At 35.4% G+C, this 15,639-nt stretch overlaps 2 protein-coding genes across 3 annotated transcripts; one reads left to right on the top strand and one right to left on the bottom strand.

Annotated features, from left to right (window-relative positions):
• The first annotated feature begins 8,560 nt into the window (after positions 1–8,560).
• On the top strand, positions 8,561–10,106 carry HCF164 (Thioredoxin superfamily protein). The gene is made up of 4 exons (XM_039025658.2): positions 8,561–8,972; positions 9,118–9,336; positions 9,454–9,557; positions 9,664–10,106. Exons 1-4 carry the CDS (start codon positions 8,760–8,762, stop codon positions 9,944–9,946), a joined length of 819 nt encoding a protein of 272 aa, XP_038881586.2. The 5' UTR covers positions 8,561–8,759; the 3' UTR covers positions 9,947–10,106.
• A 129-nt stretch (positions 10,107–10,235) lies between these two features.
• Positions 10,236–15,045, bottom strand: LOC120073056 (Protein kinase superfamily protein). Of its 2 annotated transcripts, none has more exons than XM_039025655.2 (4): positions 14,704–15,045; positions 13,594–14,347; positions 12,020–12,094; positions 10,236–11,892 (listed from the first exon to the last, which is right to left on the bottom strand). In XM_039025655.2, exons 2-4 carry the CDS (start codon positions 14,291–14,293, stop codon positions 10,583–10,585), a joined length of 2,085 nt encoding a protein of 694 aa, XP_038881583.2. In that variant the 5' UTR covers positions 14,294–14,347; positions 14,704–15,045; the 3' UTR covers positions 10,236–10,582. The 2 variants fall into 2 exon arrangements, with proteins under 2 accessions (XP_038881583.2, XP_038881585.2); XM_039025657.2 differs by having other exon boundaries at positions 14,711–14,980.
• Positions 15,046–15,639: the final 594 nt, after the last annotated feature.

The raw sequence follows: 15,639 nt of genomic DNA, 5'->3' as shown, positions 1-15,639 counted from the left end.
ACTCCCATTTATTATGAACATTCTCTCCATTGACCTTGATATTGACCTCCCAAATACCATCCATTAGGAAGACACTCCTAGGGTGCCATGAGGTCGAGAGTAGATCTCACGGTGTGGACAATAGGGGAGAAACACGAGAGGTTTAAATGAAGTATCATATGCCCCAAGTGCCTCCCACTGAATGTTCTACCTAGGGGTTCATTAACCTAGAAAATCTGGATACTGATTTTAGTCTAAGTCATTTATTAAGTCTGCTAAAAAACAACTTTTGTCTTTGAAATAAAATAAAACAAGTTCAAGTAGTCACATTAAACTCTTTAATGGACTGTCTTTAACTTGCATGCATGCATCAAATCTATCTAATTCATCTTTCTAGGTAGGTTCCTAGGTAGGGATGTTACGTTTTTATCACCTTAAATACCCCAACCTAGACAGAACCCGCCTTAGACAAAAGGTCCCTTATAGATAGATTCGCTACATTTTAACTTTTTATTAGTCAATTCAATCATGTTAAACTGATTAAAATATTAAAGTCTAAGGTTACTAATCATATTAGAACTGTGATCTTAGGTCTATCTCATCCAAGTTTTAAACATTTTAAAACCATGAATTAAACCTAAGTGAGGATGCATGTCTTTCTTATTGATTTTAGTTCTAATTTCTTTTTATAACATTTATAAAAGAAACAACTAAAACATACATTGCCACACAACAAGGTATTTATAACGCTCATAAATTTAACCTATGTGTCATGCTTCATGCAATGTTCGATCATTACTATACATAACTTTTATATACAAGTAACAACCAATGACACATGCTTCCATACAACCTTATACTATAACAATTATAATATAAAGATGATTCATGTCAATGCTTTATGCATGCATAAATATAACTCTTATATTATATGATGCATGAGTATGCTCTTATGAAACTTAAATCATGCTTCTTAAATCATAACCTTTATAATAAAGAGATGATGCATGATCAATGAAAAACCTAAAGTGGGATTTTTCTATATGTGCATATTATATGACATATAAATAAAATATACATCTCAGTATAATAACATAGATTAATGGACCGGGATGAATCACCTCTAAAATCAGAATGAAAAATTCTATCTATTAAATTTTTCCATCGAGGAAACCAGTTCACAGGCAAACCAGGTCTTAAACTATCGGGCGAAGCTCCCATCGTTTAAAAAATGCCTCCAGGTAAATGATCGTGTAGCACACAAAACGAAAAGACAAAGATGCTAAATGATCTCTTAGACGAAAACGAAGCTGCGAAGCCCGATCGTCTAGACGATTGCTTAACACGTGATAGGTAAACGATTTACTATGCGATTTACTCTGCGATCATATAGTCAGTAACTAAGCGATAAAGCTTGCTGAGCTATACGATCGTCTAGTACGCACGCTTGAAACAACCCCCGATCATTCGATACTCAACGATCGTCTAACCCATCATCTTCATGACCTGACCAACGCTTGGTCGTCTTCATCCTCGAAGAATAGCAACCCTTACTACGAAGCTTCTTCACGAACGACTCACAGACTCAAACTAATTTTGAATACATACTCGATAGCAGTTAATAATGCCTAAAAATGTAGGGGCCTTTACAATTAACTCGAAATGTAAAAGAATTTAACAAACCGAGGCTTCATCCAGAAACTCCATTAATCCAAACATCCACAAACAAATTAATGCTTAAAACAGAGAGTAGACATGCTTTTACCCATTGAGAATTAAATGCAATTCTTTGCAGCGATGAATTTGGAATATAAAAAACTTGGCTCTAATACCAATTGAAGGAATTCTTATACAAGAGTACCTCTGAGCGGAAGCAAATCTTTCCAAAACACTGTGACCGAATTACCACATTTACATTCAAACATACAAATATGCATTAAACTACTAAATTACCGGCTTGCTTGAAGATAAAACAACACAGAGAACAGAAGCGTACCAGTTGAAGACTTTCTTCTCGGAAAATCTCGCTCTCTCCATGAATGGCTGCTCTCGCTCTCACTAGAACGAAAAGCTATCATTCAGCAACACTATGGTCATCTACCACGAATGGACTCCTCACGAACGGACGAAGAATGGTGACGACACCACCACTTGGAACCCTTAGTATTCTCGGAGTGAGAATCCAAAGAGTGGGCTCTGTTCGGATTTGGTAGAGGGGAGGAGGAAAACAGATCACATACAACGATAAAGCAAGTGGGAGAAAGGTGTGTCTATCGTATAGACAAGATGCTTGATCGTTTAGGTGAAGTACAAGATCGTGTAGGAAAAGTTAAACGATCGTCTATACGATCGTTTAGTAAAGCTCGGGCGCTAAACGATCGTTTAGAAAAAGGTAAGCAATCTCTAGTAGATGCGCGCTCACGTGGAAGCGATCCTTTAGTAAACACAAGCTATCGTATAGGCTCTGATTTACTAAGAAATAGAAAGCTAAACACACTATGAGCAATTAACCGTGTTCATTGATTATCTTTGCAAAATGAAAATAATTTTCATTTTATTCTTTAGTTACAAAAACTGAATGAACTCCCCACCCCCTCACATCAATCCCACGAGCCTCTTATCCATTCTCATTCGATCACGGCGGGGGAGCAAGTCAAAATAGAAAAACTCACATTGGGTTTAGGGATAATCAGGCTCGAACTGATGACTTCCGCCACGTCAAGGCGATACTCTACTGCTGAGTTATATCCCTTCCTTTTCCCTCATCGAGAAATAGAATTGACTAATCTTAAGGCAAAGGGTCGAGAAACTCAACGCCACTATTCTTGAACAACTTGGAATTGAGCCTTCCTTCTTTTCGCACTATTATGCAATACGAAAATGAAAATAATGGGCAAAATTGGATTCAATTGTCAACAGTTCCTATCGTAAATAAGATTGACTACGGATTCGAGCCATAGCACATGGTTTCATAAAACCGTACGATTTTCCCAATCTAAATAAAGCAGGTTTTACATGAGGAAGATTTAGCTCAGCATGTTCTATTCGATACGGGTAGGAAAAGAACCCAACTCAGTATTATTAAAAAAATAGAGAAATCAGAACCCAGTCAAACTGATATGGATCAACCCCTTCTTCTTGTGCCAAAGATCTTACCATTTCTGACGGCACCTCTCTCTCTATAAGAACGATGCATTCCAAGGTGTGAAGTGAAAGAGAAAAGTGGGAGAGAAGGGGTTTTGAATAAGACGACCTTTTCATTTTTCATTTTTTCCCCATATTTATATTGAAAAGTAATAAGAATTGGAGGTGTTAAGCTTTTTATCATCCTGGCGTCAAGCTATTTTTCTGTAGGACCTCCCCTACAGTATCTTCACCGCAGTAGAGTTTAACCACCAAGTTCGGGATGGATTGGTATGGTTCCTCTACGTCTAGGACACCAGAATATCAAACCATGAACGAAGAAAGGCATGACAGAAAAGTATATTGGCTAGTGATTGTGAGGCCCCAATTCTTGACTAGAGGGGACACCAAAGGCCTCTGCCCTTCCATCCCTTGGATAGATAGAGAGGGATGGCAGAGCTTTTTTTGGTTTTTTCATGTTGTTAAAGAGTTGAACAATGGTTCAAAAGATTCTGAAAATTGGTATGAATTTGTTAAAAATGCAACTTTTTCTGTGAGTATAGCTTCTTTCGGAATATTTATAGCATCTTTCTTCTATAAGGCCGCTTATTCATCTTTACAAAATTTGAATTTTCGTAATTCATTTGTTAAAAGTTCTACTAATAATTTTTTTTTAAAAAAAATCTAAATATAATATATAATTGGTCATATAATCGTGGTTACATAGATGCTTTTTATAGACTATCCTTAATTGGGGGTATAAGAGTATTAGCTAAATTAACTTATTTTTTTGATCGACGGGTAATTGATGGAATTACCAATGCGGTTGGTATTCTGAATTTTTTTGTAGCAGAAAGTATTAAATATGTAGGAGGTGGTCGAATCTCGTCTTATATCTTTTTGTATTTAGCTTATTTATTTATTTTTATATTATTAATTTACTTTTTTTTCTAATCATTTCTAATCAGTTCTCATTTTTTATATATCGAAATGGACGATTCCATCGTTTATAGTCGAAAAGAATAGTCACAAGAAGTTTTTCAAACCAGAAGAGAGATTTTCTTTTTTTATCTATTTTTAACTCCAAATTTTCTTTATTTCCATCTGGAGGGTAAGAAGTTTCATAAACTGGTCTTTTTATATTTTGATAGCGTGTCCTTTTAAAGTGGAATTCATCCTTTGTTTTTTCCTTTCCATTCACTCGGATCTCTTCCGTTTCATCAATTTTGTCCAAATCCTCCTTTTCTTCCGAAAAAAAGGAAGGAGAAGTATCTTCTTCAGTGGATCCCTCTTGTTCCTATTTAGTCCCCTTCGTTTCGGAAGTGGTTTCTATTTCTACATCTGTTTCTTCCTCGCTTTCCCCCATTTCCTCTGTTTCCTCCGTTTCTTTCAGTTTCTTAGTAATAATGGGTGACGGTATTCTGCCTAAATAGTAGACACAGGTAATAATTTAGAGAATACTAAAGATTCGAGCCATAGAATTTCTCAATTCTGACACAAGGTACTTATTAGATCTAATAAGTACATTAGATCTAATAGAATTATTTTGCTATATCCAGACCAATATCAATCCAACCCATTTCATGAATAAAATGTGACCAATTAACCAACCAACAAAACTACTTGTTACAAATAACATCTTATTGTTGCATCGAAACATAGAAATGTTGACTAATCTGACTAACATTGAACTTGGTAAAATGAAATGGTTGAATAATTGAAAAATGAGATTATTCAGGAATACACATTGAATGCTAAGATTATGCATTGAGTTTCTAGTAGTAGATCTATAATCAAAAAAGTGTTTGTGATTGTTCCAGAAGAAATGAAATAAAAGATACAGTAGAGTTAGGACAGTTACTGTATGAGGTCTACCCAATGCTAGATGCAGAGGCACATAATAGATCGATATGAACATCATAAGTTGTCTCGTAATAAAACCTGTTGTTGCTGATACTTTCTTCTCGGTTCCTTCTTCCATAACCCGAGCCTCTTATCCATTCTCTGTCCCGTAAACTATAGGTTACGGAGAAAACGGTGGCCAATCATCCCATAATTGCCAAATTAATAAATAATAAATATAATCATATTATATTCATTAACCTATAATTTAATATCATATATCAACCATAGTGTTTTCTCCTCCACAGATATAAATCATATTTATATCCAATTTCCTCCAAATTAATGCATCTCATACATAAATTCAATTATAACATATATAATTAATTAGTTCAATCATATCATATATAATCAAACTCTCTCTTGTCAATTTGAACATTTCAAACTGGCCCAAAAACTAATTTTAACTTGAATCCAAGCTACCAAGGGGACCTTATAGACCCATGGCTCGAAGCGTACGTGAATAGCTGACTAAACTCTTTAGCCACGAGACCCACTATTCGTTAACTGCCAGACATTCTACTAAAGATCAACAGTTGAACTCTTCTTACCACAGATATATTTCTGTGTCCATCGGATATAACCAATCGTTAGTACGATAACCCTTCATATATGCTCATAAATACAGCTAGTCAATTTACCGTTAGAAAATAGGAAAAAAATTATAACTGGAAGTGATATTAATATACTTAATTTAAGAAAAAGAAAACAAAAATTAAATACGAACTTAAGTAAAAAATAATAAGATACTAGAAAAAAAAACTAAAAACTAATCAAGAGAAATAGAATGGTATGGAGTGATTCTTCTATTGGAATTTGTGCCTCTTTGTTTTTCCCCTATAGTAACATCTTACTCCTTAAGTACCACTGATCCCCCTAATGAACAATACAAAATAGTCCTACTATATGTGGACACCTCTCAGACCATGAAAAGGTGTGTGGAGCCCCATTGTTCAAGCCCCGGGAACAGCCCTTAAGGGAACAATCTATCTAGTTACCCCTGTTTCGGGGAAGGAGTGAATTTCATCTTGTGTAACTGAATTCCCAGCTCCCAAAACAGACGAATTCCCAAAGTGGTAGGTTTGAGTCAGCGACCTGGCCACTCACACCCATGCAAATCAAAGGACTACCCTTAATGGCGGGAGTTCCCAACTCACTTAGGATTGGGGTCATGTTACCTATGGTCATCCTAGTGAAGTGAAGTCTCTGTCATAAACGGCGTTAAATAACGAGACGTTAACACTTCATGGTCAGGTTTTATACATACTTTTTATATAGGACGCCCCCGCTCGCATGTCTCCACACGAATGATCAAGATCAGATCATCTGTAGCAAGTCACAACACTTATAACTATTCTACAAAGCGAGTTGCATCTGTAGCGTTACCAGGATAAGGTTTCCCTCCTATATCCATATACTACAGACCATTTTGGTTACCACTTAAGACATGATCCACTTGTATGTCACTACATATATGCTTAAGTTATATAATGACAAGTAAGGATTTTAGTTTATTGGTTTGTGGTAAAGCAAATGAAACATCTAATGTGCAAAGTCAATAAGTGAAGTAAATATCATATATTATACATCACAAGTGTTTGTACAAAATGTGTTCACAAATTACAGGACATGAGACTTTAGGGCATCATCCTCAATAGAAACATGTGTGCACGAGTGGCCAAGGTCAACGACCTAGCGAGGGTGGTTGTCAAAAGCTAGTTAAGACGATGGAATTCAAGAAGGGTTGTTGAACCAATGATCGCAGATATGAGATTGAGAGAGAGATTTTGGTGGGCGCGACTAAGTGAAGAAGATGAAGATGAGATTTAGGTTTTTTTTGTTATCTTATTTTATTTAGATTGTTGAATAACAATAATATAATAATAAAAAAGATCAAATTAATTTGACAACAAGATGTATAAAATAATGAAAAAAATATTTAGATACAATCAAACCTGTAACAAATATTTAAACAAATAGAAAATTAATTAAGTAAAATCAAATTAGATAATAAAAGATAAATTCGAGTATATATTGGAGAGAAACATAAGGAAGTTTTTGTTTATTGTGATTAATTCGAAAACTAGTTACATAAAATCTAATAACAAATTGAAAGCTAGTTAAATAAAGTCAAATTTGATAATAAAAGATAAATTCGAATATAAATTAAAGAGAAAAATCAGGAAGTATTTGTTGTGATCAATTCGAAAAGTAGTTAGATAAATTTTAATTTGATAGTAAAATATAAATTCAAATATAATCTGAGGGAGAAAAATTAGGAATGGAGCTCATTTTTTTTTAATCTGTTAGGTCATAGTTTGATAACTGAAGTTTCAATAATTACACTATATTCATAAGTTTATTCTCATTTAAGCTTCAACAATTATATTTTATTTATAACTTCATCAATTACAAAACCTAAGAACCCATAGAGGAAAAAATAATAATAAGCTTAACTCGTTGTAGAGTCATAGCTAAAAGAGCAAGATTGCAAAAGTGAATATTCACTTGTTTATCAAAATGACATATTTTCATTGACATGCTGATAAAAACAAAGTATATATCAAATTTTTAAAACAATATAATAAAATAATAAGATGATAAGTGATAATCGTGGTAAAAAAAAAATTGAAAATTTGAGATATTTGAAAGAAATAGACACTTTGTTTGATGAGAATATTTATAAAATAACAAAAAAAAAAAACTCAGTCGAAAATAAATATGTTAATAAGAATTTAAAATAACAAAGAATTAATAAGATAATGTAAAATCTGAATATATACTATACATTTGAATTTAAATGGAGATATAAAAAGCAGTTTTTGATTCATTTTGAATGAACTTGAAATTTGGTTATACAAATCAAATATGATAAAAAATTACCAATTTAAAATTCAAAATTGGCAAAAAAAAAAAAAAGCTACAAAATTTGTTTGATTGGAAACTGATAACAAAGGGTTACCCAATAGATTCACGTTATAGTAATTACACTATATTCAATATTGTTGTTGGCCAAATATATTAAGAGTGAATCTGATATTATAAAAGTCGACCTAGTCGCACACGTCTTTTAAAAAATCTTATTATTTCTAAGTTTTGCTATAAATCTAAATAAACAATTGAATTGTACTATTTTCTCCTATTACTCTTTTATTATTAATATTAATCCAACTCAACCCAATGACTCAAGTCCAACTCACTTTCTCTAGTGCAGCCCACATTTTTTTTACTTTCCCAAAATTGGCTCCTCAATCGAACAAGATAGAAACACTTGACATTAAAAAGAAAAAAAAAGAAAATCTTACAAAAAAAAAAACTGGCCACAACCGACCAATAAACTCTTCAAAGTTTAATTTATGCATTCAATAAATTTAAATTTGTGTAACTAACCTTGAAAAAAGCTACGTAAAATTGAATATTGTTGACATTATTAACATTAGAGCGTAGAAATCATTACATTATCATATTAAAAATGAATAGAGGATAGTTTAACTAAAGTTAACACCCCGCACATATATCAAACCAATTATCCCAATTCAATCTTAGTGGCCTAATTATTATTATTTTTTTTTCCATTCATTTGTAAATGTTTAAATTTTTAACTATGAATTCGTTCTCCAAAAAAAATAAAAGAAAAGTTTCATTTACTAAAGTCAACTTTTTGTGGATGAATTAACTAAGAAAAGAAAACTGCGGAATTGAGTGGAAATGTGAAATGCAGAGATTTTGGAGTGAGTAAACTTATCTTGTTCGTTATGAATTCCCAAATGGCTTTCCCGCAAAGTTGTAGAACTCCCCCAATGGCTCGCTTTGCCTCTGATTCCATCACTCTCCACCGAATCCCTCTCTGCTTCCGTATCCCTCACCCTCTCCTTCATCCTTCCGCCGCCCGGTTTCCAACTTCCCGCCGCCAATTTTCACCGCCAGCTTGCCAAACGCTTCCTAACTCCGACACTTCCTCCGCTCCGGTATGCTTCAATTTCTTCTTCATCTCTATCCATTTCTTTCTTTTTTGTTATTTTTGCTCAATTTCCTTCAATAATTGAATCAACCAAAACTAGCCCTAATTACCTGAAATCGAAACCGATTCGTTTTTCTGTCTTTCTTCTCCAGGAAAAATCGTCGGACGGTCCTGAAACAGCCGGTGACACCACTGGCCAACCCGCTAGTTCTTCAAGTAATCAGGGCTTTCCAGAGTTTCCCAATAAAGATATCAATAGACGAGTTGCAGTCATTTCTACCGTTTCTGCACTGGCACTTTTCTCGTCTAGTCGATTGGATTTTGGAGTTTCTTTGAAGGACTTAGCTGCGGTGGCTTTGCCTTATGAAGAGGTTTGGATTCCTCTTTGCTTTACCTGATTATGATCTCAAACTAAACTAATTATAGCTCAGAGTGAAGATTCATATGATGCTTTGCTGATGATGGTTGACGATGATTAAATGATTCAGGCTCTCTCAAATGGGAAGCCTACTGTTGTGGAGTTCTATGCAGATTGGTGTGAAGTTTGTAGGGAATTGGCTCCAGATGTATACAAAGTTGAGCAGCAGTTCAAGTAATCATCTTAATGTTCCATACATTGTGGAAATGTTATTCCATGTTTACAAGAAACTTTTTTGTTTAAATTTGAGGAAGCTAAATAGATCTCTTTGGGCTTCCAGGGACCGTGTAAATTTTGTAATGCTTAATGTTGATAATACAAAGTGGGAGCAGGAGCTTGATGAGTTTGGTGTTGAGGGTATTCCACATTTTGCTTTTTTAGACAAACGGGGGAATGAAGAGGGCAATGTAGTTGGCCGACTTCCAAGACAATATCTGCTCGAGAATGTAGATGCTCTTGCTCGTGGAGAAGCATCAATACCTCATGCCCGTGTCGTGGGACAGTTTTCAAGTGCTGAAGCAAGAAAAGTGCACCAAATTTCTGATCCAAGAAGTCATGGGTAGATTCTCTTCCTTTCTTTGAAGCATTAGGTCAAGTTGTTAATTCAAATACTCTCTGATAGATATTCCAGATGTAGCTAGTCCATCTCATACCATATATCCAATTGTTTCTTGTATTATGGACATAATTTCTCCTCTTGATAGTAAATAAGTCTTTATTTCTCCTCTTGATTGTTAATTAGTCTTGCTTGTTTCCCCATCTGGTTTTATGCTAACTACTGGTGGGTTTAATGATTAAAAAAAGTACCCAGGAATTTGAATTCCTCTTATTTATGGTGTTTTGCGATCTGTATTTACCCAATTATGATAATCTCATTACTTTTGACTTTTGTACATGTTTGAAAAAATGAAACAAGTTATACAAGAATTGTAATCGGACAGATAAGCCGATCCCACTGCTTGGATATGAACTTTATGTGAAGAAAATGTCCTATGCTTGGCATGTGGCATTCCCTGAAGATGAACAAAGAATGCTTCACATTTCTGGGAAATGACATCTATAATTCTATCCATAAGGAGGTTAAATCAATGACACAATGTAAGAATTTTCCGTAGGATACACAAATAATGGTGAAACGTAAAAAGGTTAAATGTCCTACAAAAGAGCTTCCTCTTTTTCTTCTTCTTCTTCTTCTCTTTTCACCGTGCTACATTACCCAATAAACTATTTGTTGAAGGTGAGCTTTGTTCACTTAACCAAGGATCCTGTATGGAGACTGGGGAACTATCCATAACCTCCTCTACAGGAGGCAGATAGTCCTTATTATGGTTGTTTTCCGACGGGATCATCAATCTCTGGCTCCCCAGTCCTGCAAGCAACCCGACCTTTTTAATTGTAATGCTACTTATGGATCTCTCGCTTACACTACGAGGAGATGAACAAGCTGATCCTGCTGATGATGCAGCACAAAAATGCTCCTCCATTGATGTCCATCCACTGCGTCTGATGCTTTCCAATTCCTCTGCTACTTCTGTCATCGAAGGCCTCATGTCGCTGTGGAAAGCAAGGCATCTGAATGCAAGCTCAGCCACCTTGTGAATAGAGTAGAGGGTCCAAGCATCTCTATGTGGCTCGATGAAAGGATCAATTAGTTCATCCACAGAATTTCTCCCAATCCTATCAATGGCTAGTGCAGCTAAGTTTACTTCACTCTGGGGACGGGTGAAATCAACCACTTTCAATGCTGTTATTATCTCTACTAGGACTACTCCAAAACTATATACGTCGCTTTTGTCTGAAAGATAAAAATTTTGATGGTATTGTGGATCAACGTAGCCTGGGGTCCCTTGTGGAGCTGTTGAGACGTGTGATATTTCTGTCATACCAAGTCGAGAAAGACCAAAATCTGCAACTTTTGATTTGAAACCATGATCCAGAAGTATATTGCTTGATTTGATGTCCCTGTGATATATTGGTGGATGCACAGAAGAATGGAGGTATGCTATTGCACGAGAAGTTTCAGCTGCAATGGTGAGTCGTGTCGTCCATGGGAGTCCATTTCCACGCTCTCTCTGAAGATGTTGAGAGAGAGTTCCATTGGGCATAAACTCATAGACAAGGATCTGTTGGCCTTCCTCAATGCAGCAGCCAAGCAAGCGAACCAGATTTGGGTGGCTCACCGACGAAAGCAGTTTTATCTCATTCATAACCTGGTCAATGCTATTGTGGTCTCTATATTTGATCTTTTTCACAGCAACCCACTCATCCTCGTGAAGCCTTCCGGCATAGACTGTACCAAAGGCCCCAGTTCCCAGCCTTTGTTTCTCAGAGAAGCCATTAGTAGCTCTTTCTATTTCTTTGTAGGGATATAAAGTAACACTTGAATTTCCAGCGGCCTCACTTAGAAGCCTCTTTGCACTCATCTGACCTTTCAGACACATTGAGCGCCGTCGGATGCAGTAACAGATAAGGGTCAGGACAGCCATAAGAGAAGCCCCTACGACGACACCTGAGAGTATAACTGTGTTAGATTAGAACCATATACAACCGATTGATGTGTTTTTTTTAACAAATGGATGTACCATCTGATGGATAAGCCATGTTATTTACATTTAAATGAAGTAGGGTATAGTTACCTGTAATTAGAGCAACGACTTTGCTTCCGCCACATCGGCCAATAATATATGTTGAAGGATTGCACTTGTGAGAAACTGTAGCAAATGCACCCAGCAAAACAAATTAATAAAAGAAGCAAACATATGCAGCTTGACAAATAATGAATGGAACAAAAAAAGTGAACAATGCTTTATGCTTTTTTCACTTGCAATTTTTGAAGTCTTTGATTCTCTACCATTGAATTCTTGTAAAAATAAATTGTTCATTTCTCTTGGAAAATTAATTAGAACAAGAAGAACGAATTGGCAAATATGTAATGAAACAGAGGCCATGGCATGTTACGACAACTGGAGAAACGTTCCAAAAAAAAGTCTCACACTCCCAGTCCTAATTGTACTGCTGCTTGTGGTAGGGACATGACTTCAAAGCTCTCCTTCTTCCTCCCACTAAGTCTTACCATCTCTATGACTTTCTAATTTTACTCTAAAACAATGTTCCATGGTCTCTATCTCTCTTTGACTTGTAAATTATCAGAAGCCTGGAGAGTAGGAACCTCATTTTAAAACTCTAAATTGGCAACATTTATGGCGCATATTATGATCTATAAGTTATAAACAACCCACATAAAAATCCATTGATGATGCATTCTCTCTTTGACCAATTCTAGATCATTCACACAATTTGAAAAATTGGCATCACACTTCTCTCTCCCTCCCTCCCTCCCTTTAATATTATTATTATGGGCACATGGCATTCGGTTTTCACACGGGCATGAATTTTCTGACTTTTCACACTAAAATCATATCCACCTCAAGCACCGATGTGGCATATAGCCAAACTTTCAGAAATGTACAGAATTGACTTTCCCATTAACTAACATTATTTTAAAGGCGTCTCAAAATAAAAATGAAAAAAGATAATTTTAAAAATTCTGAATTCAAAGGAAAAGCTTGTAATTTTTTATATAATACCACAACTTCAACACCCTACCCCCCAGAAAAAAAACAAAAAAGAAAAGAAAAAAAGAACGAAAGTAAAGAAACCAGAACGAGAAAAAATGGGGAAAAAGCAGAATGAGCAGCCTTTGATTATTTATTTAATTTTTTTTTAAGAAATAATTTAATTAAAGTATGGGGGAAGGAATCGAACCTCAGACTAGGAAACTACGTTTTTGTTGGCATAATTATTCTGTTACTCATTTGGAGCTATTTAATTTTTTGGAAGGATTTAAAATAAAAGTCCTACTACTAATTTTAGCTAGGTTTTACAGAATTTAACCACCATTTTGCCACCGTCGGACAAATCAAATGTAGACGGGGCAAGCAGGCAAATGGTTAATGAATATTTCCCCACGACAAGAAGGAGCAGCATTGACTAGAAAGAACAAGGTGTCGACCTCTAATTGGCTAACATGTGCCGTTTCTTGTCGTTTATTTTCCCAATTTATCCCAGGGGATGGGTATATTAGGTTACCCACTAAAAACATTGAAATAAACAGGAACCCAATGCGTTGAATATTCAAATAACTCATATTTAATATCTATTTTAAATAAAATAAGTTGTATGTAGTCACCGAATTAACTCTGCGACTTACCTTTCCGGCAGCCGTGGCCGACGTCGTCGTAAGCATTTCCTTCAAATCCGTCCATGCACTGGCAACGAAATCCTAGGAGCTCCGTCAATCTGGTAATGTTCTGGCGTTGGGCATTTTTTGAGCATCGTACGGAAGACGAAGGTGAGAGCCACCACTCTAACTCAATTATCCCAAATTCGACCTCGAACAAAGAGGTTGTATTTGACGTAGAATTAACGAATACAGAGAACAAAAGGGAGTGGCACTTATCCAAAGGAGGCAGAAATCCATTTTGCTCGGTCTTGGTGAAGCAGCTGACATTATTACTCTTAAAGCCGCAGTTCGTCGGTTGATTCAGGTTGAAATTGGCCGTGACTCCACATGGAAGTGGTTGTTCGGTACAATTCAAGAGGAGACTATTGCGAAGAGTGGGCTTGTAGTTTTTGGTGGACAGTTCTGAAATTGAATTGATAGAGATATTGCACTCTGTAGGGAGTTTGATGAGGATGCTCCTTTCAGTAACGCTATGGACCTGGAATCTGCCGATTTGAATCTCGCCATTTTTGCTGCAAGTCAATTTGATTGGGTTCGAGTCTGAGAATCCAAACGGATGGCGTACAAATTCAGCCGAATTTTCGCAGGACGTTAACCCCTCGGCGATTGTTAAAGAAACCGAGAAAATTGCAATTATAACGATTAGAAAGTTTCGATGCGAAGACATAGTTGACTGCAACTTACTCCAACTGAACAAGCAACAAACAGAATCATCCCCTCCCTGCAAAAGAAGATTTATCTTCAAAACTAAGCCAAATAATCAAAACCAAATGCCTATTCTTGGACAGGAAAGATGATCAGCAGAATCTGAAGAGATACACAATAGAATTTCAGAAAGGTTTTCAAATGTGAACAAAGCAAACAGCCCTCCCTTCAAATCGATTTCTCTCAACAAGTTCGTAAAGAACCTAGAAATTTCAAAACTCTGAAATTAAATGAAGAATTTAAAGCAGGACTGCGATGCCGTTGGGAGGCCATCTATCCTAATAAATATTCTTAAGATGGAAGCAAATATCATAGACGAAAAAGAAGGAACAATTTTCTACGGTCATAGCATTAATGAATTGAAAACTCTACCTCTGACCTCGCTCTTCAATGGCAGTAAATGCTCTGTTGATCACACTTGGAAGCTGGTGAGAGAAGAAGTCGATACGATCATTCAAGTTGATTTCAGATGAAAATTTGTAGACTAAGTTTCAATCGAAGAAAAATTTGTTCCCCAAAATTGTTCTAAAGAAACGACCCGAATCGCAAGGCTTGTTGATTCTGATGGAAAACGGAAAGGGAAAGCTGAGGAAAAGAGAGAACGAACCGTGAAATTCATAGAGAGCTTCTTCTTCTTCTTACTTTTGAACGCCTCGACGGGTTTTTTATTATTATTAATATTTTTAATATGACCAATGTACCCTTTATCATTTTAATACACTCTTTCTCCACACTCACACAAATTTATAGAGAATAACGAAAGTACCCCTGATATTTTTAACGTTCTTCAATGTATTACTTTTAATTTATTTTCCTATTACATCATTTATTTATTTTTTCTTTTATATATATGTCACTAAATTTTGTGGCAGTTAAATCTGCTACCAGAATCATTTAAATGCAGAAAGAATTAAAAAAAAAATAGGTGAAAACATTGCCATGTCATGAAAAAATATATTGTTTAATTATAAATTTAATCTTTCAACTTTTATATTTGAATCTAAATGACTCTAGTGTTTTAAAAATTAGAAATTAAAAGTTTATCTTCTATAGTTTTGGAGATGACTTCTCGTGTAGGAACTGTATCTTATTCTTGCAATTTATTCGTATACTGACTTGTTTGTACGACGTATTTTCTTGCCCTTCGAAAATTTTTTAAGCTAGCTTTGAATCTCCTCTACATTAAGTGAGGATGTTGGTTGTGGTCAAAAAATAAAAATAAATAATTGTGTCGAGAAGAATTTATTACATTGAATTGAAAATTCTAGAGACATGTTGGGAACAAAAGCTTTGAGGTTATGAGACACT

This window comes from Benincasa hispida, chromosome 3, assembly GCF_027475165.1.
Source record: "Benincasa hispida cultivar pf3 chromosome 3, pf3_genome.v1.1, whole genome shotgun sequence".
NCBI classification, from domain to species: Eukaryota; Viridiplantae; Streptophyta; class Magnoliopsida; order Cucurbitales; family Cucurbitaceae; genus Benincasa; species Benincasa hispida.
The sequence above is the reverse complement of the archived record's forward strand: the minus strand, read 5'-3'. Positions and strand labels throughout refer to the sequence as shown.